Source organism: Pelodiscus sinensis, chromosome 8 (genome assembly GCF_049634645.1).
Source record: "Pelodiscus sinensis isolate JC-2024 chromosome 8, ASM4963464v1, whole genome shotgun sequence".
NCBI lineage: Eukaryota > Metazoa > Chordata > Testudines > Trionychidae > Pelodiscus > Pelodiscus sinensis.
This window is the reverse complement of record NC_134718.1, coordinates 21,438,638-21,456,250: the sequence shown is the minus strand read 5'-3', so window position 1 is coordinate 21,456,250 and position 17,613 is coordinate 21,438,638. Positions and strand designations below refer to the sequence as shown.

The 17,613-nt window shown below is 41.6% G+C and overlaps 1 protein-coding gene across 2 annotated transcripts in view; it reads right to left on the bottom strand.

Annotated features, from left to right (window-relative positions):
- BICC1 (BicC family RNA binding protein 1) overlaps positions 1-17,613 on the bottom strand; it is a 241,577-nt gene that overhangs the window by 15,607 nt on the left and 208,357 nt on the right. For both annotated transcript variants that reach the window (XM_075934848.1, XM_075934849.1), the window contains 8 exons: positions 14,292-14,478; positions 10,808-10,966; positions 10,233-10,429; positions 9,821-9,962; positions 6,603-6,759; positions 5,197-5,362; positions 2,338-2,377; positions 1,587-1,741 (listed from right to left, as the gene is read on the bottom strand). In XM_075934848.1, coding sequence (XP_075790963.1) covers positions 1,587-1,741; positions 2,338-2,377; positions 5,197-5,362; positions 6,603-6,759; positions 9,821-9,962; positions 10,233-10,429; positions 10,808-10,966; positions 14,292-14,478 — 1,203 coding nt within the window. The remainder of the gene's footprint in view (positions 1-1,586; positions 1,742-2,337; positions 2,378-5,196; positions 5,363-6,602; positions 6,760-9,820; positions 9,963-10,232; positions 10,430-10,807; positions 10,967-14,291; positions 14,479-17,613) is intronic.

Here is a 17,613-nt window from a genome sequence, read left to right as displayed (position 1 = left end):
TTTCAGAACAGAGGGGGGATGAGGAGGGAAAGTAAATGACTGCGAGCTAATGATATTAGAGGTGATAATTGGGGAAGCTATGTTTGTAATGGGTAAGATAATTAGCATCTTTGTTAAGATCCCGGCGTAAAGTGTCAAATTTAAGCATTGCTTGCCTTGGCTTCGATTAAGTTGTTTAAACAAATGTGTTGCAATGGTAGAAAAAAATTTGTGCGTCCGAAAACTGTAGGTACTTATAATGTTTTTTTTTTTTTAGGGGTACTTTATAAAAGAAAAAAAGTTTGAGAAACAATGCTTTAGCATATATCTTCTGGACCACATCAAGAATGAAAATGTAAAGGATAAAGTGATTAGCAGTGCTTTCTGCTATGAATAACAAAGTCTTGAAAAAAGCCAAAGGGAAGCAAGGAACATATTATAAGAGTGCCAGGGTTTTTATTTTCACCAGATGTTTGCACAACAGCACATACCAAACTGGGAACTGGAGTCACTGAAAAAATAAGAATTTAGCAGTAGAAAGAACGGAGGATGTGGTTTGTGCCTGGTCAGACTCCAAATGACTAAGGCTCAAAACCTTTTTCTTCTGGAATAATGTGTTTGCTAATAAACTTGTAGAAACAGTGAACGTATAATGGTTTGGAGAAAATAGGAAACAGCTTAACAAATATACAAAGACAAATGAGTCTGATAGCTGAGAAGTAATGTTAGCAGGATATTTTTTCAGAAAATTGGCAGAGATTGCTTTACATTTTTCTTCTTCTTGTTTTTCTGGTTCATAGATACAATACTGCAAATTTCCCACATGTAGCTGAAAGATATACCTTGACTTTATGCACACCAAAGGGGAAGCACCAAGCCACACCTTTATTGTGGTTCAATATGTGTTTTGTACCCAAATAAGAATGTCCCTGCCCAAAGAGCCCACCTACCTAGAATTTAGACAACATGAATGAAGATGGAAATAAAGAGGTCGGCTGTGGTGGGGCTGGACAGGATTACAACAGCATGATGCAATGCAAAACAATTGTCAGAATTAGTACAAAAATGGAGTTTAAGTAGAGGACAGGGCCTTCTCTGTGCAGCCTCTGACTTCAGGCCTCTTTGAAATTTATAGCTGCTGTTTCCTAAGAAAGGAGGTGCCACTCTCCTTGTACAGGAGTGAATACCAATGCAGCAATTCTCAGGGACAAAAGGGAGTGCAAATAGAACTCCCTGCATTCATCATTCTACTAACCTGCAGTAAGCTCTATTACAGTTTACTTTCAAACTAATACTTTCATACTTCACTAATTAGTACATTACCCACTCCTGTGATATTTTTAATTTGCTCCACAAGATCAATTTCTGGAAACAGATTTTTTTTAAAAATATTAACAATGGGATTACCATTATTTTATGGATGGACTGGATGTTTCCAGTATGCCAAGATATAAGGAGCTTTTTGCTGGAAGAGATTATGCAGCATCTTCAAGCACTAATTCAGGTAAGAGTCTCACAAGATTTTTACAAACATATACACATTTAAATATAAGAAATGCCTACTGAATTTATGGAAAACATTTAAAATATTCTGTAATTTTACATACTTCATACGTAGTTGTCATGGATGGCTTGTACGATACGTGATTAGCTCTTCTTAGTTCTTTGATGGTTTCTGCAGGCATCGATTTGGAGAATCCTAGGCCACTCCATGTATTTGTTGGAGTTCTCACTTCTGTTACAACAGGTTTCTTTAACATAGCTTAAAAATGCAAAGAAAAAGACATTTAAAAGCACTAAGCCCAGAACATTAACAAATAAATGCATCTTTCAGGCCAAACACTGACATTCTGGACACAGACAGGTCATGTTAACCCACATTCTCAGCATCTCAGATTTCCAAGAGGGCCTCATTCCCACTCTTTTTCAGACCCTTGTAAGACAGGAACAAGTCCATAGAAGCTACAAAGTAGTAAACACTGTGCAGAAGCTAAGACAATCAGGCCCATGATGTTTAAAGAAAATCATAACCATTTTCCAAAAGAGAAAAATGAATGCAATGTGCTTGTTAAAATTAGTTTGATACTAATTCATCCCCAAGATTAATGTAAGTGGCAGAATTTTACAGATATATTCTGTTACTAGCCTTCTATATAATTCTAATAATGTAACTTCTGTATTTGTACTGATAATATTCTATAAACTGGTATCAAAATATCCTCAAAATACATTTGACAAATATATTGAGTTCATTGTACTTAACTTTTCACTTTAGCTAAAAACTACAAATCTGACTCTTGGAGAGTTTCTTTGTCACATATACTGATAAATGTTAGAAGTCACTGTTTCTCCACATACCTTTGGTTGCTAATAGCTTCTTCTGTTCATAGTCAAATGCCTAAAAATTAAACAGACAAAAAAAATGCCTTAATTGCTGCTTTAACTAAATGTCATTCTAGTACACAGCTCTTTCTAAAAACAAAGGTTTTCTTCACGGTCCATGAATTCATCTCGGAAGAATGTTAAGCACTGCACAACAACATAACAGTCATCCAATAAAAGCCTGACATACATCAAATATTAATTCAAAGCTAGCTAATTAGTACTGTAAATTATTCTCTCCCACTTTCATGTGAGTAATGTTATAGCAGTATGTGAAGTGTGCATACGTGGTGTTTTTATGAGGCATTATTTGAGACTTTTTTTCTGAATTGCCTGTTGACTGAGTATTTAAAACCCTAGAGAAAATAAGTCTACTTATAATAGAACAACAGATAATTATGCAACTATACTAAGCAGCATTTTTCTGCATACCATTTAGATTCTTTTCCATTTTCATTTTAAAGTATCTTATTCAGAAAAATAGCTTGATATAATACAGGACAATATGCTGTTATACTACTCATCATAATGGGAGTCATACAATGTATATAATTTTTATGCCAATTCTTTAGTAAATTACACTTGTATTCCCCATTATAGATCAGTAAATCTGTTCATACAAATATGCATTGTTCACACTTATATTAATCAAACTTACCAAGTTAAGGGATATCTGAAGTTGTACAGGACTTTTCCCCTTGGAAGATTAGAAATTTGATCATGATTAAAGTAAAGGCTTTGAATTTCAACCACCGATTGACCATCTATTTACTGCAGAGGCCTGTGTAAAGAGCTCATCTAAAGGGGGAAATTTACCAGTAGAACTATACTGCTATGATTATATGGACAACTTCATGGCATGGCAGCATAACACCTGTGTAGACATTGGTGAACTAAACTAAACTAAACTAAACTAAACTAAACTGGAAAAGAACACTATTTATTTTGAAATAAGTGTCTACACGGGGAGTTACACTGGCATAACTATAACTGTATAATTCTAGCAATATAGCTTTGCTGGTGAATGAGCCTGTATAAACAAATCCTAAATCACCAGCAGGACTTCACTAACAGACAAATAGAAGAATGCATGTTGACATGTCTTATGAAAAGTCTCAAGTAGTCTTTCTTTGTAGAACAACTAATATTCATGTTCATTCTCAAAGCCGTAACGTTTTCACATGCATGCACATACAGATTGAGCATGGGAGTAGCGTAAATATTAGGAAAATCTTTCTAACTATCATGATAATTAATTATTGGAACAGATTATTTTGGGAGATTGTAGAATCCCTGTAACTGGAAGTTTATATGAACAGATTAGCCAAGCATCTGAAGAGATAGTCTAGGTATGCTTAATTCTTCCTGAGCAAGGAGAAACGAACTAGATAATTTCTTGAGGTCTCTTTCAGACCTATATTTCTATTAAATTAAGTTTATTCTCTGCTTATATTTGTATTATATTTATTCTTTTCTTTAGTCAGAATTTTGAGAAGAATATTCCAGGGATCTTTTTTGTTTGAATAGCAGGTTTTATTGCTCTGTAATACATTCTTTGGTGTGCATATACAAGAATGTGATTGGACAAATCCAGCTAGAAAGGAAAGTTGCAACTGTATTCAACTGCGTACTTGAAAAGACTGTATAACTCTCTCCATCAAATCATGTTACAAAATACCTCACATCCACATATAACCCAAAAAACCTAGTAACCTCAAAAGTTCAAAAACCAGGATTTTATATAAAAGCATTCTGTTTTTGCTATTACAGTAAAACTCCATTGGTCCGGCATCCAATGCTCCGGCACTCCTGATGGTCCGGCACCATCGGGAACCTGGAAGTGCTCCAGGCAGCCGGACAATTGGAGCTGCTCTGCGCCCAGCTTCCCTGATTCAGCTGCTGCTGAAACTGACCAGCAGCTGAATCGGGGAAGCCGGGGGCAGAGCAGCTGGAGTGCTGCCGCGTTGGTCTCGCAGCGCCGAGGGGCGGCGCTACCGGACCAACCCGGCAGCACCCCAGCTGCTCTGCCGCAGGCGTCCCCGATTCAGCCGCTGCTGAAACTGACCAGCAGCGGCTGAATCAGGGGTGCCGGATTATCAGATATACCGGACTATCGGAAGGGGGGGGGGAATATAAGGAGTCTGGGGTGGCAACCCCCTCCCCCAGAACCCTCATAGCCCCCCCTTCCAATAGTCCGGCATATTTGATAATCCGGCACCCCCTGGGTCCTAAAGTTTACTGTATCAGGTAAGGCCTGTTACAATCAAATAGTAGCTGGATTCATTTGTACATATTCCTAGACACAGTTACATTTCTCTTTGTCTAGCATTAGATGTAAGATAATACTTATGCTTTACATTACCAGTTTTAAAATGCACTACATTGTGAGAGGAAATATCACCTCCAAATGTGAAGTGGATAATACTGTTTGATGCTTATAATGAAAATATTGACAAGTCATGTAGCCAGCCAAACCAGTTACTAATTATTATTTGCACTGGACATTTATCAATGTTTACAATGCACTAGTTTACATGCATCCAAAGAGGATGGAGAGAAGCTATTCTCAGCGGTGACAGATGACAGAACAAGGAGCAATGGTCTCAAGTTGCAGTGGGAGAGGTCTAGGTTGGACATTAGGAAAAACCATTTCACTAGGAGGGTGGTGAAGCACTGGAATGGGTTACCTTGGGAGGAATCTCCATCCCTGCAGTCCCGGCTTGACAAAGCCCTAACTACAGGGTTGGCCCTGCTTAGGGCTGGGGGCTGGACTCAATGACCTCTGAGGGCTCTTCCAGCCCTAGGATTCTATGATTTGGGTGTATGAATAGGTACCTGCATATTTGCATATGATGATGGTGGAGCAAGGCGCACTCTGTCAGAATTCTGTTGAGCAGCTGCTGCTCTCTCGGCTGCTCGTTCACTCCCAGGGGCTTTTTTATCAGCCACGGGGCCTTCAGAAGCACTCAGCTCAGAATCAGAAAGCAATCTCTCTGTGGTGCTGGAAAAGTAAAGGAAGCTATTTTTCTGAATTGTCTATAATGCTTTCAATCCATCACTATTCTTTGTTTTAAACAGTGAACATTCAGTGAAGTGAATGAATGAACTACTTTCCCCAAAAACGTTAGCAGTAAGTTTGAAGAAAAACCACTAGACAAACATTACATTTTTAGAAACATTTTCTAAGGCCTCAACTTTCCTTTTACAGACATATGTTGTGTTAACTAAAGATAATATATTTTCAAGGCTCACTTCTTTATTCTCCATGGCTGCATGTTTTTCTGGGATTCATTAATACATACCTCCCCTTCCCCCCCACACACACCAGATTCCATTTTTTTCTCCAATTCAGATGTTGTTCACCTTGTTTAATCTCAATAGAATCAAAATTTATCTTAAAATCCTGTGAATAGCTGAAACAATAATTTCAAGAATAGCCTTAGAAAATACTCCATATATGTATATGTAGATATTTGAGTTTGAGTATCAGAATCGTCTACGAAGTTCTAAAGCTGTGTAGCTAGAATGAGATATGTGCTGAGACTACTGAGTAGAAGCAACTGTAAATCACAAAAAAATCACAAGAAATAAGCTAATTGAGCAAGATAAAATTTTGGCTGAGTAAAGAAATTATTTCCTAACAATGACTATTATGACTAGATTCTAAAAAAAAGTAGTGGATGACTCGTATAAACAATTTAAAACTAGATTGGACAAAATATGATAATATTTACAATATACAAGTAAATAGAGAATACACCTGCATTGAAAAAATGATTTAAAGGGGTTTTTCCACTTCTATTTTTCTGTTTTTAATCAAGCATTTGAAAATGTAGAAGTATTTCCATTAGAAGCTATTTTTCATTAAGAAAACAAATTTCAAGCACTGTATTTATAACTGCAAATGAAAGATAGCTAAGAAAATCCACTAGTATTACAAAAGAAAACAAAAAAATGTAAACAGCTGTATGTACCAAAAGCTCCTTGGAGAGCCAGTCTTGGAGAAAGCAGAGGGGAGGAAGGGTGGCTTTTGGTCGGTAGATTGAGAGGGAAGAATTCTTAGATGTAAAAAATGTTTACAATATTAACAACTTAAAGGGATTGTTATAAAACAAATAATAGTAGTTAATTAAATTAAGTAGGATTCAAAATTAGTTTGATTTAAATAAATGAAAAAGTTAAAAAATACTAAATATTATTATAAGGCATCACTAAATTCTATACCCATGAGTGTGACATACTGTAAATGAGAGTTTTTGGTTCCTTGTAGTAATTCTACTGTTTGCCGCTTAGTACAGGACTGTTTGGAAGAACTCATCATCTGCTTCAGATCACTGGCATTTGCTGAATGTGATGGACTTCTTGGCATTCCCACTTCTACAAAAGCATCATTGCAACCTACAGCACGGAGAAAAAAAGAGTCCTTTCATATGCTAATAACCTTGGTGTACAGTATATTTAGAAAATTAGCAGCAATAATTTAAATAGAATTAAAACTATTTCACATGTAAAGGCATATAAAGGGCTAGCATTTAAAGGATGTATTGATTTTCTCACAGTTAGAAATCACACAATAACATGTTTGCATAATTAGGAGCACACACTCATATCATATGTGTACTATAAAACTAAGGGATATATTTTCAAGTTATGTGCAATGTTAGCCATGTCATAGCAAATAATGTCAAAACCAATAACCTAAGGTTTAAAATTTGTGGTGATTTTGGTTGACTTCAGTTTTGGCGACCGTATGAAACACCTTAAGGCAGGGCTACTCAATTTTGGAAGCCCGAGGGGCTACAATGATACTCATAGCACATGCCGAGGGCTGCAACTTAAGCATGGTTGCATATACATGCAAATGTTTATGCAAATAGCTTCCTTCACACTGATGGGCATGAATACAAAGATTAAGGCAAGACTACACAACATGCAGGGCCCACTTAAGTCAGTTCTGCTGATATTAATAAAATGCAATATTTACCCGATTTCCACCCATATGACAGCACTTTTACCGAGCAATGACAGTCCAGGAATTTAACTATTAAAACACATATCAACAGAAGACCATTATATAGTGTGTTCCCAGTGGAGGTCATGTTCAAAGGACCCCACACGTGGGCCACGTGTTGAGCACCATGTAAACCCAAATCACACCGCAGGCCACGAATAAACGGGCCATGGGACACACGAGGCCAATGGGCACATGTTGAGTAGCCTTGCCTTACAGGGTATGATTTCCAGAAGCTGGATATTCAGCATTTTCTAACAATTTGGAACCCTTTAAAGTATTTTGAGCCATACAATCAAAAACTGAGGCACCCAAAAATTGCCAGTTACTTAAAAAAATTTAGCCCAATTTCAAGTTGAAAAATTTCTCCATGAGAAACTAGTGTTGCTTTCATAATGATCAACAATTAAAGGCACAAAAGACTTGTGTTTAAATTTTCACTACTCAAATATTTTTATTTTTTATTGATGTAAATACATTTTATTATGTCATTATTGGGGTGACCATGAACCTAAAAAGAGATAAAAGACTAGTTTTGCCTGATGTCAGTAAATACTAGGGAGTTTAATCTGTATGCACAAAAACAATTGCAGCAAGGGAGGATCAGGTTGGACATTAGGAAAAAAATCCTAACTGTCAGGGTGGTTAAACACTGGAATAAATTGCCTAGGGAGGTTGTGGAATCTCCATCACTGGAGATATTTAAGAGCAGGTTGGATAGACATCTATCAGGGATGATCTAGACGGTGCTTGGTCCTGCCGTGAAGGTGGAGGACTGGACTTGATCACCTCTCAAGGTCCCTTCCAGTCCTAGGATTCTATGATAACCTATGATTAATCTTATTTAATACCTTTAAAAAAGTTGATTTTTTAAAGATAAAAAATAACTATATTAAATTTGTAAACTCTAAAGAACTAAATTAAATTAAGTAAAATATTGAAACAGGAACATGGACTGGCTAGGATCTCTGGGTCATCAAGTCCAGTCTCCGCTCACCAGCATTATCACAAGCAACCTGGCTTTATAATCCTTGACTTGAATTTATCAAGCTCTATTTTAGCACTAGTTAGATTATTCATGCCCTACTATTATTGGGATTCTATTCAAGAATGTTACTCCATTGATAGATAAAAAGGCTTTTGTGTTCGCTTAATTAGTTCTTCTCTCTCCCTAACGTTTACCTCTATGATTTATTTAGAATGGGAAGTCATATTCCCCCATTACCCTTAATTTTGCGAGGCTAAGACAGACAAGATCTTTCAGTCTCCTCTCCAAAGGTAGATTCTGCATTCCCCAATCATCCCAACAACCCTGCAGTTGTTCCAGTCTGAACTTCTCCTCCTTGAAAAATGTGACTGGAAGTGTACACAGTATTGCAGATGAGATTTCACAAGATGCCCACTCAAAAAATTGCCTGGTTTTAATGTCCATTAGGCCTAGACTATACAACAGTTAGTACTAATAGAAGTAAGTAGGGTAAGGAGCTGAGTCTTAACAACTACTAGGGGGCTGTACCCACTGTTTGCTACGCTCGCCTAACCCCTTATCTCTGTCCGCTTTCGCTTTGCGGAGAGAGACTGATGACATGACGACCTCATTTTGTCGCCCAGCAGGAAGATTCTGTCATCTGTCAGGAAAAACTTTTATTGATTTTTACACACACACTCACACTCCCCCCCGCCCCCCAGTGGTCCGGCACGCCTGATGGTCCGGCACCATCTGGAACCCGGAAGTGCTGGACAATTGGAGCTGCTCTGCCCACGGCTTCCCCAATTCAGCCACCGCTGAAACTGACCAGCGGCTGACTCCGGGAACCCCGGGGCAGAGCAGCTGGGATGCTCTGTCCCGGGCTTCCTGGAGTCAGCCGCTGATCAGTTTCAGTAGTGGCTGACTTGGGGAAATCTGGGGCAGAGCAGCTGGGGTTCTGCCGGGTTGGTCCCGCAGCGCTGAGGGGCGCATCCCCCCCACTCCATCCCAGACCCCTCATAGCCCTCCCTTTCAATAGTTCGGCATATTTGATAATCCGGCACCCACTGGATCCTAAAGGTGCCAGATTATCGGAAGTTTACTGTAGATAGATAGTTATACCAGTGCACAGATGCAGTTACTTCGCTACAAATGTGCTCACGTCCATATAGCTTACTCCTCTTCCACATGGGAATAAACTGTGTGTGGTGTAAACCAATTTAAACCAGTTCATCTGCATCCATACTAGTTTTAACTAGTGGTATAGTTAAAGTGGTGCAATTTTAATGTGCAGACAATATGTAATCAATGGGACACCATATATGTTAGTGGTGGGCATGCTTTCCTCCAGTGTGGCTGAGAATAAAGTGATGACACAAAAATTAATCTTACCTTTCATAATTTCTCTGTAAAATGCATAAACGCTGTAAAACTAATACTATTACCTACCAGAAGAATACAGGTCAAATGCTAAATCTTACCTTCTGTTGTATCTGACTTGGTAGTCACTTGTTCTGAGGTGCTATGGCTATTTGTCTGCCTTGATGGATCACTGTGGTTTGTGCTCAACACATTTTCTCCTAATGATGAGGCAGATAGTGTAGCATACTTGATACTTGATGTCTGAAATTATTACAAAAACGTGTTTAAGTGTATCTTGGTTTTTTACTCCCTTTTCTCTTCAGGAAGGCAGGCTACTCGTACATGGATTTAGGGAGGATAATTTGACAATGTTTTTCAAGTTACATTTTCTAAGCACGTTTATTACAGTTTGAAATAAATGATCATGAAGTGTCATGATGGATAAAAGCAATTAGTTTTTCCCTAGAGTGTTTCACAGGAAGCTCAGTGCAAACAGAGATCAATTTTTCCAGACAAGATCATGCCACTTACCTTTACATGACCATTTAAAGAAGTTGAACCTTTTTTGCTCTCTGATTGCATGCCATTCACATGAATGTCAACGGGAGTCAAGCCAGGAGGGGGAGATGGAGTATTCTGACTATAATTAGGCACTCCAGATAGAAGAATACTAGTTAAAGCAGCTTGGGCAGAAGATGGTATCATCAGATGTGGTATGGCAGAAAAACCTGTTACAAAAATTAAGTAATATTCTAGTTCACTGACAAGTTGAGTACATCAGGCTGAATAAAAGCTGAACTTTACAAAAAAAATTTGAATTATAATTATGTTGAAAATGATCAAACCCAATTACTTAAAGCACTATTCAACAGTTGATTTGTATCCTAACACTTTTTTTTCAGAAAAAAAAGCGTTTATGACATTATAAAAGCACCACTATGTTCACTTAAAAATTTTCATATTTGGATATTTATGTATTTACAAGAATATACATTGTAGAATTCTTTCCTTGTATGAGACTAAAGAACACACGGGTCTCTCTTTTATGTTTTTCTTTTGAGTGACAAATTAAGAACTAATTTCATTTATATTAAACTTTTACTGACCTGTGGCACTTGTATTGGCAAGAGATGTTGCCCACAACGTAGGGCTGGGTGTGCCTGAACCTGGGCTCTGTAAAGGACTAACGGAACTATTAAGGGCATTCAAGAGAGAGTTTGGAGCAGTAGAGGTGTTGACAGATAAGGCAGTAGGACCTAAGAGACCTGTCAAAACAATCATATCTCTTTATATATATATTTATACAGGAACTGTAAAGAACATTTTAAAACAGAAATAAGTCGTGACAGAATTGATTTTTAAAAAATGGAAGTGTTATTTCTGCTGAGAAAGCACACACTTAAATTAGGACACATATTTCTGAAGTGCGTACATGTGAGTGGGGCAAGGGGAGTCACCAAAAACCATCACCTACTATGACTTGCGGGAGCTAAGCAAAAGGAAGGAGAAGCTCTGCTCCTCCTAATGCCCTGGTTCCCACCACTATGGTACTTCAGTGAATCTACCTGCTGCTCAGGGGAGCTGACAGCTTCTGTGGGCCCTTTAGCAAGGTGTATGGGAGGGTGGCTTTGCGCTCCCAGAAGGGTTGGGGCCTTGGGTGGATGGGGCAGGGACAATTGGCACTCAGTGTTGCACAGACTGCAGTGCGTCGTCCCACTAACACTCAGCACAATGTTCCGGTGGTGATTTCAAGGGCTTGGGGCTCCAGCCTCCTTTGCAGTAGCAGCAGCTGGGAGTTCTGGACACCTTGGAATCACCAGGCACAGGAGCAACTGCCCCTTTGCCTCCCCCACATTGGTGGGCCTGCTACTGCTGCTCATGCAGCTGCTAAATGCAGCTACTCTCTCTTCTCTTCCCTCTACTGTTTCTGGGAAGTACTGATTAAAGATGATGCGGAAGGAAAAGCTACTTTGCAGCCCTTTTACTCTCAGCCAGCTCCTCACTTTCTTTCAGCTGTGCCTTTGTTGGAGCACAGGGTGTGCAAACGTGGAGGAGGAAAGTGTGAGGAAGCAGCATGGCCTCACTTGGGAAGAACGTGCTGCCTCCCTCCATCAGTAAACCTCACTACCCTTAAGAATCCACAATCCCATTCAGCATCCACCATCCATGCACAAAACTCTCCATGTTTTGTAACTGTATAAAGTACTGGCAGTATGGGTGAGAAACATGGTAAAAAACGTAGAGATGGCACAAGCCAAGACTCCAGCTGCAACCCCAGACATAACCATGGATTCTGGGATGCAACCATAAAGAATTGCGGGATTCTGAGTCATAAGAAAATATGGCTCATTTGACCACTTCTCTGTCAGTGATGGTTCTGCATGGAGGAGGTTTGAGAATCCAAGTACAGGCAGTCCCTGGGTTACGTACAAGATAGGGACTGTAGGTTTGTTCTTAAGTTGAATCTGTATGTAAGTCGGAACTGGCATCAGCCGCTGCTGAAACTGATCAGTTTCAACCGCGGCTGAATCTGGATGCCAGTTCTGACTTACATACAGATTCAACTTAAGAAACCCCGGCGTTCCCAAGTCAGCTGCTGCTGAAACTGATCAGTGGCTGATTCCAGGAAGCCTGGGGCAGAGCAACTCTGCCTCGGGCTTCCTGTAGTCCTGGTCAGTTTCAGCAGCGGCTGACTTGGGGACGCTTGGGGCAGAGCAGCTGGGGTGCTGCTGGGTTGCTCCAGTAGCGTGGCTCCTCGGCGCTACTGTAGCAACCCAGCAGCACCCCAGCTGCTCTGCCCCAGGCGTCCTGATTCAGCCGCTGCTGAAACTGACCAGCAGCGGTTGAATCAGGACGCCTGGGGCAGAGCACCTGGGGTGCTGCCGGGTTGGTCCGGAGCGGCGCTGCGAGACCAACCCAGCAGCCCCCAGCTGCTCTACCCCAGGGGTAGGCAAGAAAAGCCTGGTCTGCTGGGGGGGGGGCACTAGCTGCACCCCACCCCCAGCAGACCAGGGACACGGGGGTGGCGGGACCGCTCAAGTCCTCCACGGCTTTGCTCCGTCTCCCTGGTCTGCTGACCTGGGAGACGCGGAGCAAAGCCTCAGGGCACGCGGGCAGCGGGACAGTCCAGGCGCGCCGCGGCTGTCCCACTGCTGGCGTGCTCCGAGGCTTTGCTCCCCATCTCCCTGGTCTGCTGGTCAGACCAGGGAGACTGGGAGCAAAGCCTTGGAGCACGCCCACAGCGGGACAGCCCAAGCGCTCCTGGACTGTCCCGCTGCGGGTGTGCTCCAAGGCTTTGCTCCCCGTCCCCCCTGCAGACCAGGGAGACGGAGAGCAAAGCCTTGGATCATGCCCGCAGCAGGACAGCCCAAGTGCGCTTGGACTGTCCCGCTGCGGGCGTCCCCCATGTCTGCTGGGGGGGGTCCAGCAAAGCCGCTGGGGTCCAGCAAAGCCGCTGGACCTGCCCAGCAGACCAGGGACACCAGAGCAAAGCCGCCCAGGTGGCAGGACCCCCGCCGCCTGGGCGGCTTTGCTCCTGTCCCCCTGGTCTGCTGGGGGGGTCCAGCGGCTTTGCTGGACTCCCCCAGAAGACCAGGGAGACCGGGAGAAGCTTTTCTCGCCCCGGAGGACACGGGTGGTGACCCGCCACCCGTGAGCTCCGGGGCGAGAAAAGCCCCGGTTCGTAAGTGCGGATCCGACATAAGTCGGATCCGCGTAAGTCGGGGACTGCCTGTATAGGGGGAAAGCATAATACATCTAAAAGAGATCAAGCTGTTATAACTTCTAAACACAAAATGCTAATTCCTTCCTCGAGTACATATGGGATAAATATTTTTTTCTGGAAAAAGACAGAAAATATAAACATTCCTGGATTATGCTTTACACTGACAGACAAATGCCAACAACATATAAGTAAACAAACAGTAGTTTTCAGTATTGCTGTAGCTGTGTCAATCCCAGGCATTAGTGATACAAGGTGGCCAAGGTAATATCTTTTATTCTGCTAACTTCTTTTCAATACAAGATATTACCTCATCAACCTTGTCTCTCTGAAGAAACAGTGCCATTCAATATTTAGTTATTACAGTCAAACAAAAATTACTAAGATTGCTAAGGCTAACCTGTAAGTAATATTAAATGGCAAACTGCTACCTTGTAGTCAAGGAGTCTTTTTCCTGCTCATACACCTAAGTTTCAATTTGACAAGCCATAGAATACCTACAGAAGTAAAAGGATTCAGTTGGATAAGGGATTCTCTGAAAGCCATAAATGTGATGTCACACTTGACTTATAAATGCTCTCTGTCATGTATTATCCTACCTAAAAAGGAGTAACTCCTCTAACCACTCAGCTTAATGTAGAGTGTAATTTTCAAATTTCTAAACTTCTCCACCTTTCAGAAGCTGTACAGAAATCTGTCCCCACTACCCATTACTACAATATTGGAGAATGTTTACAATGACAAATATTCCTAAAACATCAAAGTGGGCCTTGAATGCTACTCAGAATTCAAAAGTGTAGCTGGTCCAGTACTTCCCAATATGTGTGAACTGTGTTGCAAACATTATAAATCAAGAATAAAATATATACCAAGTCCAGTGAGTCCTAACCCTGCTGTGGGCAAGATGTCCAAACCAGTACACGAGAGGCCAACAGGGCATGAAACTGTAGATGGATTTGCTGCTATGGTGACTCCATTACTTTCAAGTCCCAGGAGACGTTTCCTTGCCTCGTACATATTTAAGGCATTTCGTTCAACACTTTTTACTATTACAGACTGAAAAGAAGAGATTGATATATAGGTATAATATAACAATGAAAATACAAGTCTTAAAAGAGTATTTCAGAGCTACAGGCTTAGTCTACACAGTCGTGTCAGCATAGCTACATTGGTCAGAGGTATCATCAGAACCTCAGTGCAGATGCAGGTATGCCAATGGAAGAGGGCTTCTGTCAACATAGCCAACTCTGTTTGTTGAGGTGGCTCTTCCTATACCAATAGAAAAAACATTTCCTGATCAGTGCTGGCTGCTTCTACAGTACACCATGGGGTATGCCAGAACCATTATGCCAGTATAATCTATATAATGAAGACATACCATGGTAAATTAAGAAAACAACATAAAATTGCAGAAACACAATATTCATAAGTGGTTATTAAGGTATTCAGCACTTTGAAGCAAGGGTAGAAAATTTTTCATAATGTTGTTGTTCAACTTTAGAAGTGAAGTGTGTTCCAAGAATATTGTTCATTTTTTAAATTAAACACAGTTAATAAAAAAGTTAGCGAGAATTATTATGGCCTGACTCTGATGATGGAATGACACTAACAACTAATGTAAGCTTCCAAGTGAGCTAGTAGTTAGATATAAGAGTCTCATGTTTAGTTCTCATTATATTTACAAGAAACATGTTTCATGCAACAAACAAAAACATGTTTTTCTATTTGCATTCAATGCTATCTGCTGAAGCCAAGAGAGAAGTCTAGGAGTACAAAATGAAAATGATATATTCCTTTTTATTGACATGAAATGTAGAAACATTTGGAATCAAAACTGCTGACAATCTACAAACTATCCTGGAAAATCATCCCTCTCTCTTACAGGCTTTGGGAGAGAGGACAATCCTCTAACCTGAAGCAAAACCTCTGTAGCACACCTCAGATATATTCACCTAGGAACCTATCCCTGCAACAAACCCTGTTCCCAACTCTGTCCACACATTTATACAAGTGACACCATCACAGGACCTAACTATATAAGCCATGACATCAGGGGCTTTTACATCTGCAGATCCTCTAATATGATATATGCCATCAAGGGACAGCATTGCCCCTCTGCCATGTATATTGGCCAAACTGGACCGTCTCTGCAACAAAGGATAAATGGACACAAATCAGACATCAGAAATGAATATAAGAATGGCCATACTGGGTCAGACCAAAGGTTCATCTAGCCCAACATCCTGTCTTCTGATTGTGGCCAATGATAGATGCCCTGGAGGGAGTGAACAGAACAGGTAATCATCTAGTGATCCCTCCCATCACCCATTTTTAGACACTGACAAACACTATTCCTACCCATCCTGGCTAAAAGACATTGATAGACCTAACATCCATGAATTTACCTAGGGACACATCCAGCCCACTTAATTAGCCTCATTAGCATGGATCCTACAATTGACAGGTACTTCTGCTGCTGCTATCTCTCTCTCTCTGTTTCTGTTATTTCCACTTCAATGCATCTGAGGGAGTGGGTTTTGCCCATGAAAGCCCATGATTCTAAGATTTGATCCTGTAAACCAACTCAAGAGTAGTTTTACTTGTGACTTGTACTCTCTCTCCTAAGGATATGCAGGATCCATCATTTAGACAAAACAGATTATCCAAATTTTGTCAAATATTTAAAACAAAACAAAAAAACTGCTGCAGAACACAAGCTAGTGTAGTAGGGAGCATTCATTTGAAACATTTTTATCGTGTGTATAATTAAATTGAAAAATGTATTTTGATTGGAAACTATTTCTCAGCTTAAAACTGATGGACCAAATTCTACTCCTAATATGTACAACTTCACTGAAATCCAAGAATGGCACTTTCTTTAATAGAGCCAAATTTGGTTGCATCACTAGTGCAGTAGCAAAGTTTAGACAAAGGTGTAACAAAACTGAATGGCTCTTTGTAATGCAATATCCAGGAATAACGTGTTCTATATATATGAGAAATATGTGTCTGTCTATCTGTGAGTCCATCTGTTCAAGAACTCCTCTTAAATGGTAAGACTAGGACCACCACATTTGGAATGCAGTTTCCTTTTCTCCTAATTTAAAGCAAAGTCAGGGACTGGTTGTGCCAGGAAAATGGAAAGTGACTGGAATGGGATTGTATTCCATAGCATGGAAAGGGAGGTAGGCTGATCAGACAGACAGAGATACTGCAGAATGACCAGTGGGAGCAGTGATTGTGGAGGGGGCCAGTTATACTGCAGAGTGACCACTGGGGACAGCTATAGCACATCAAGAGAGTGGCCAGCTAGGGCTCACCATTTTGTTGGCCACTGGACTGAGTAAGTGGCCCCAATGCCTCAAACTCCTCCCCCTAGCTATTCACTTCAGTGCTGGATGGGGGGAAAGCCCTACTGGTCAGCAGTCTTGCCACCTCTTGGAAGAGCCACAGCCTGCCTGCTGCCTGCCCTGCACCCTGCACTACGGGTTTTTGCCCCTCTGTCTGGACCCAGGGAGCACCACTGGGGCCTGGCTTGCATGGCCCTCTCTCTAGTCCCTGAGCCAAGGTGCACTGTCCTCCTGAACTGGGCCCAGGGAATGCCAGCTTGCACATCCTCCTCCGCTTCTGCCCCCCAGACTGGGGCTGGGGAGCATCACTGGGGCCAGCCTGTTTCCCAAGGCTAGGGGTTGAGGAGCACCACTGGGACCAGCCTGCATGTTCCTTCCTTTGTCCCCTGGACCAGGGAGGCTATGTGGCCTCCCCCTATCCTGACCACCCCCCTCCAGCCAGCATTGGTGAGACCAGCCTGCACTGACCCTTCTGCACCCCCACCAGGGATAAGCCAGTGGGCAGAATGCACAGTCTCCACCTCCGCAGGCCACCACCTGCCCTAAACACTTCTCCCTTTCCTTCAGTTTCCCCTCCTCTCAACCTCCTGCCCTGATTCCTGCATCTACAGCCCCTGCCCTCAGTCTCTCCTCACCGTTCAATTCTCATTCTCGCATCCCAACCCCTGCCTTGAGCCCTACTCAACCTGCCACGCTGACTCCTGCCTTGAGCCCTCCCCCTTCATACCCAAGGCCCTGCCCTGACTCCTGCACCCTCCACACTGCCAGTCCCTGTCCTAAGGGATGTGTGCAATGCCAGGTAAGTCTGCTAGAATTTCATATGGCATTCTAGGGATTTTGT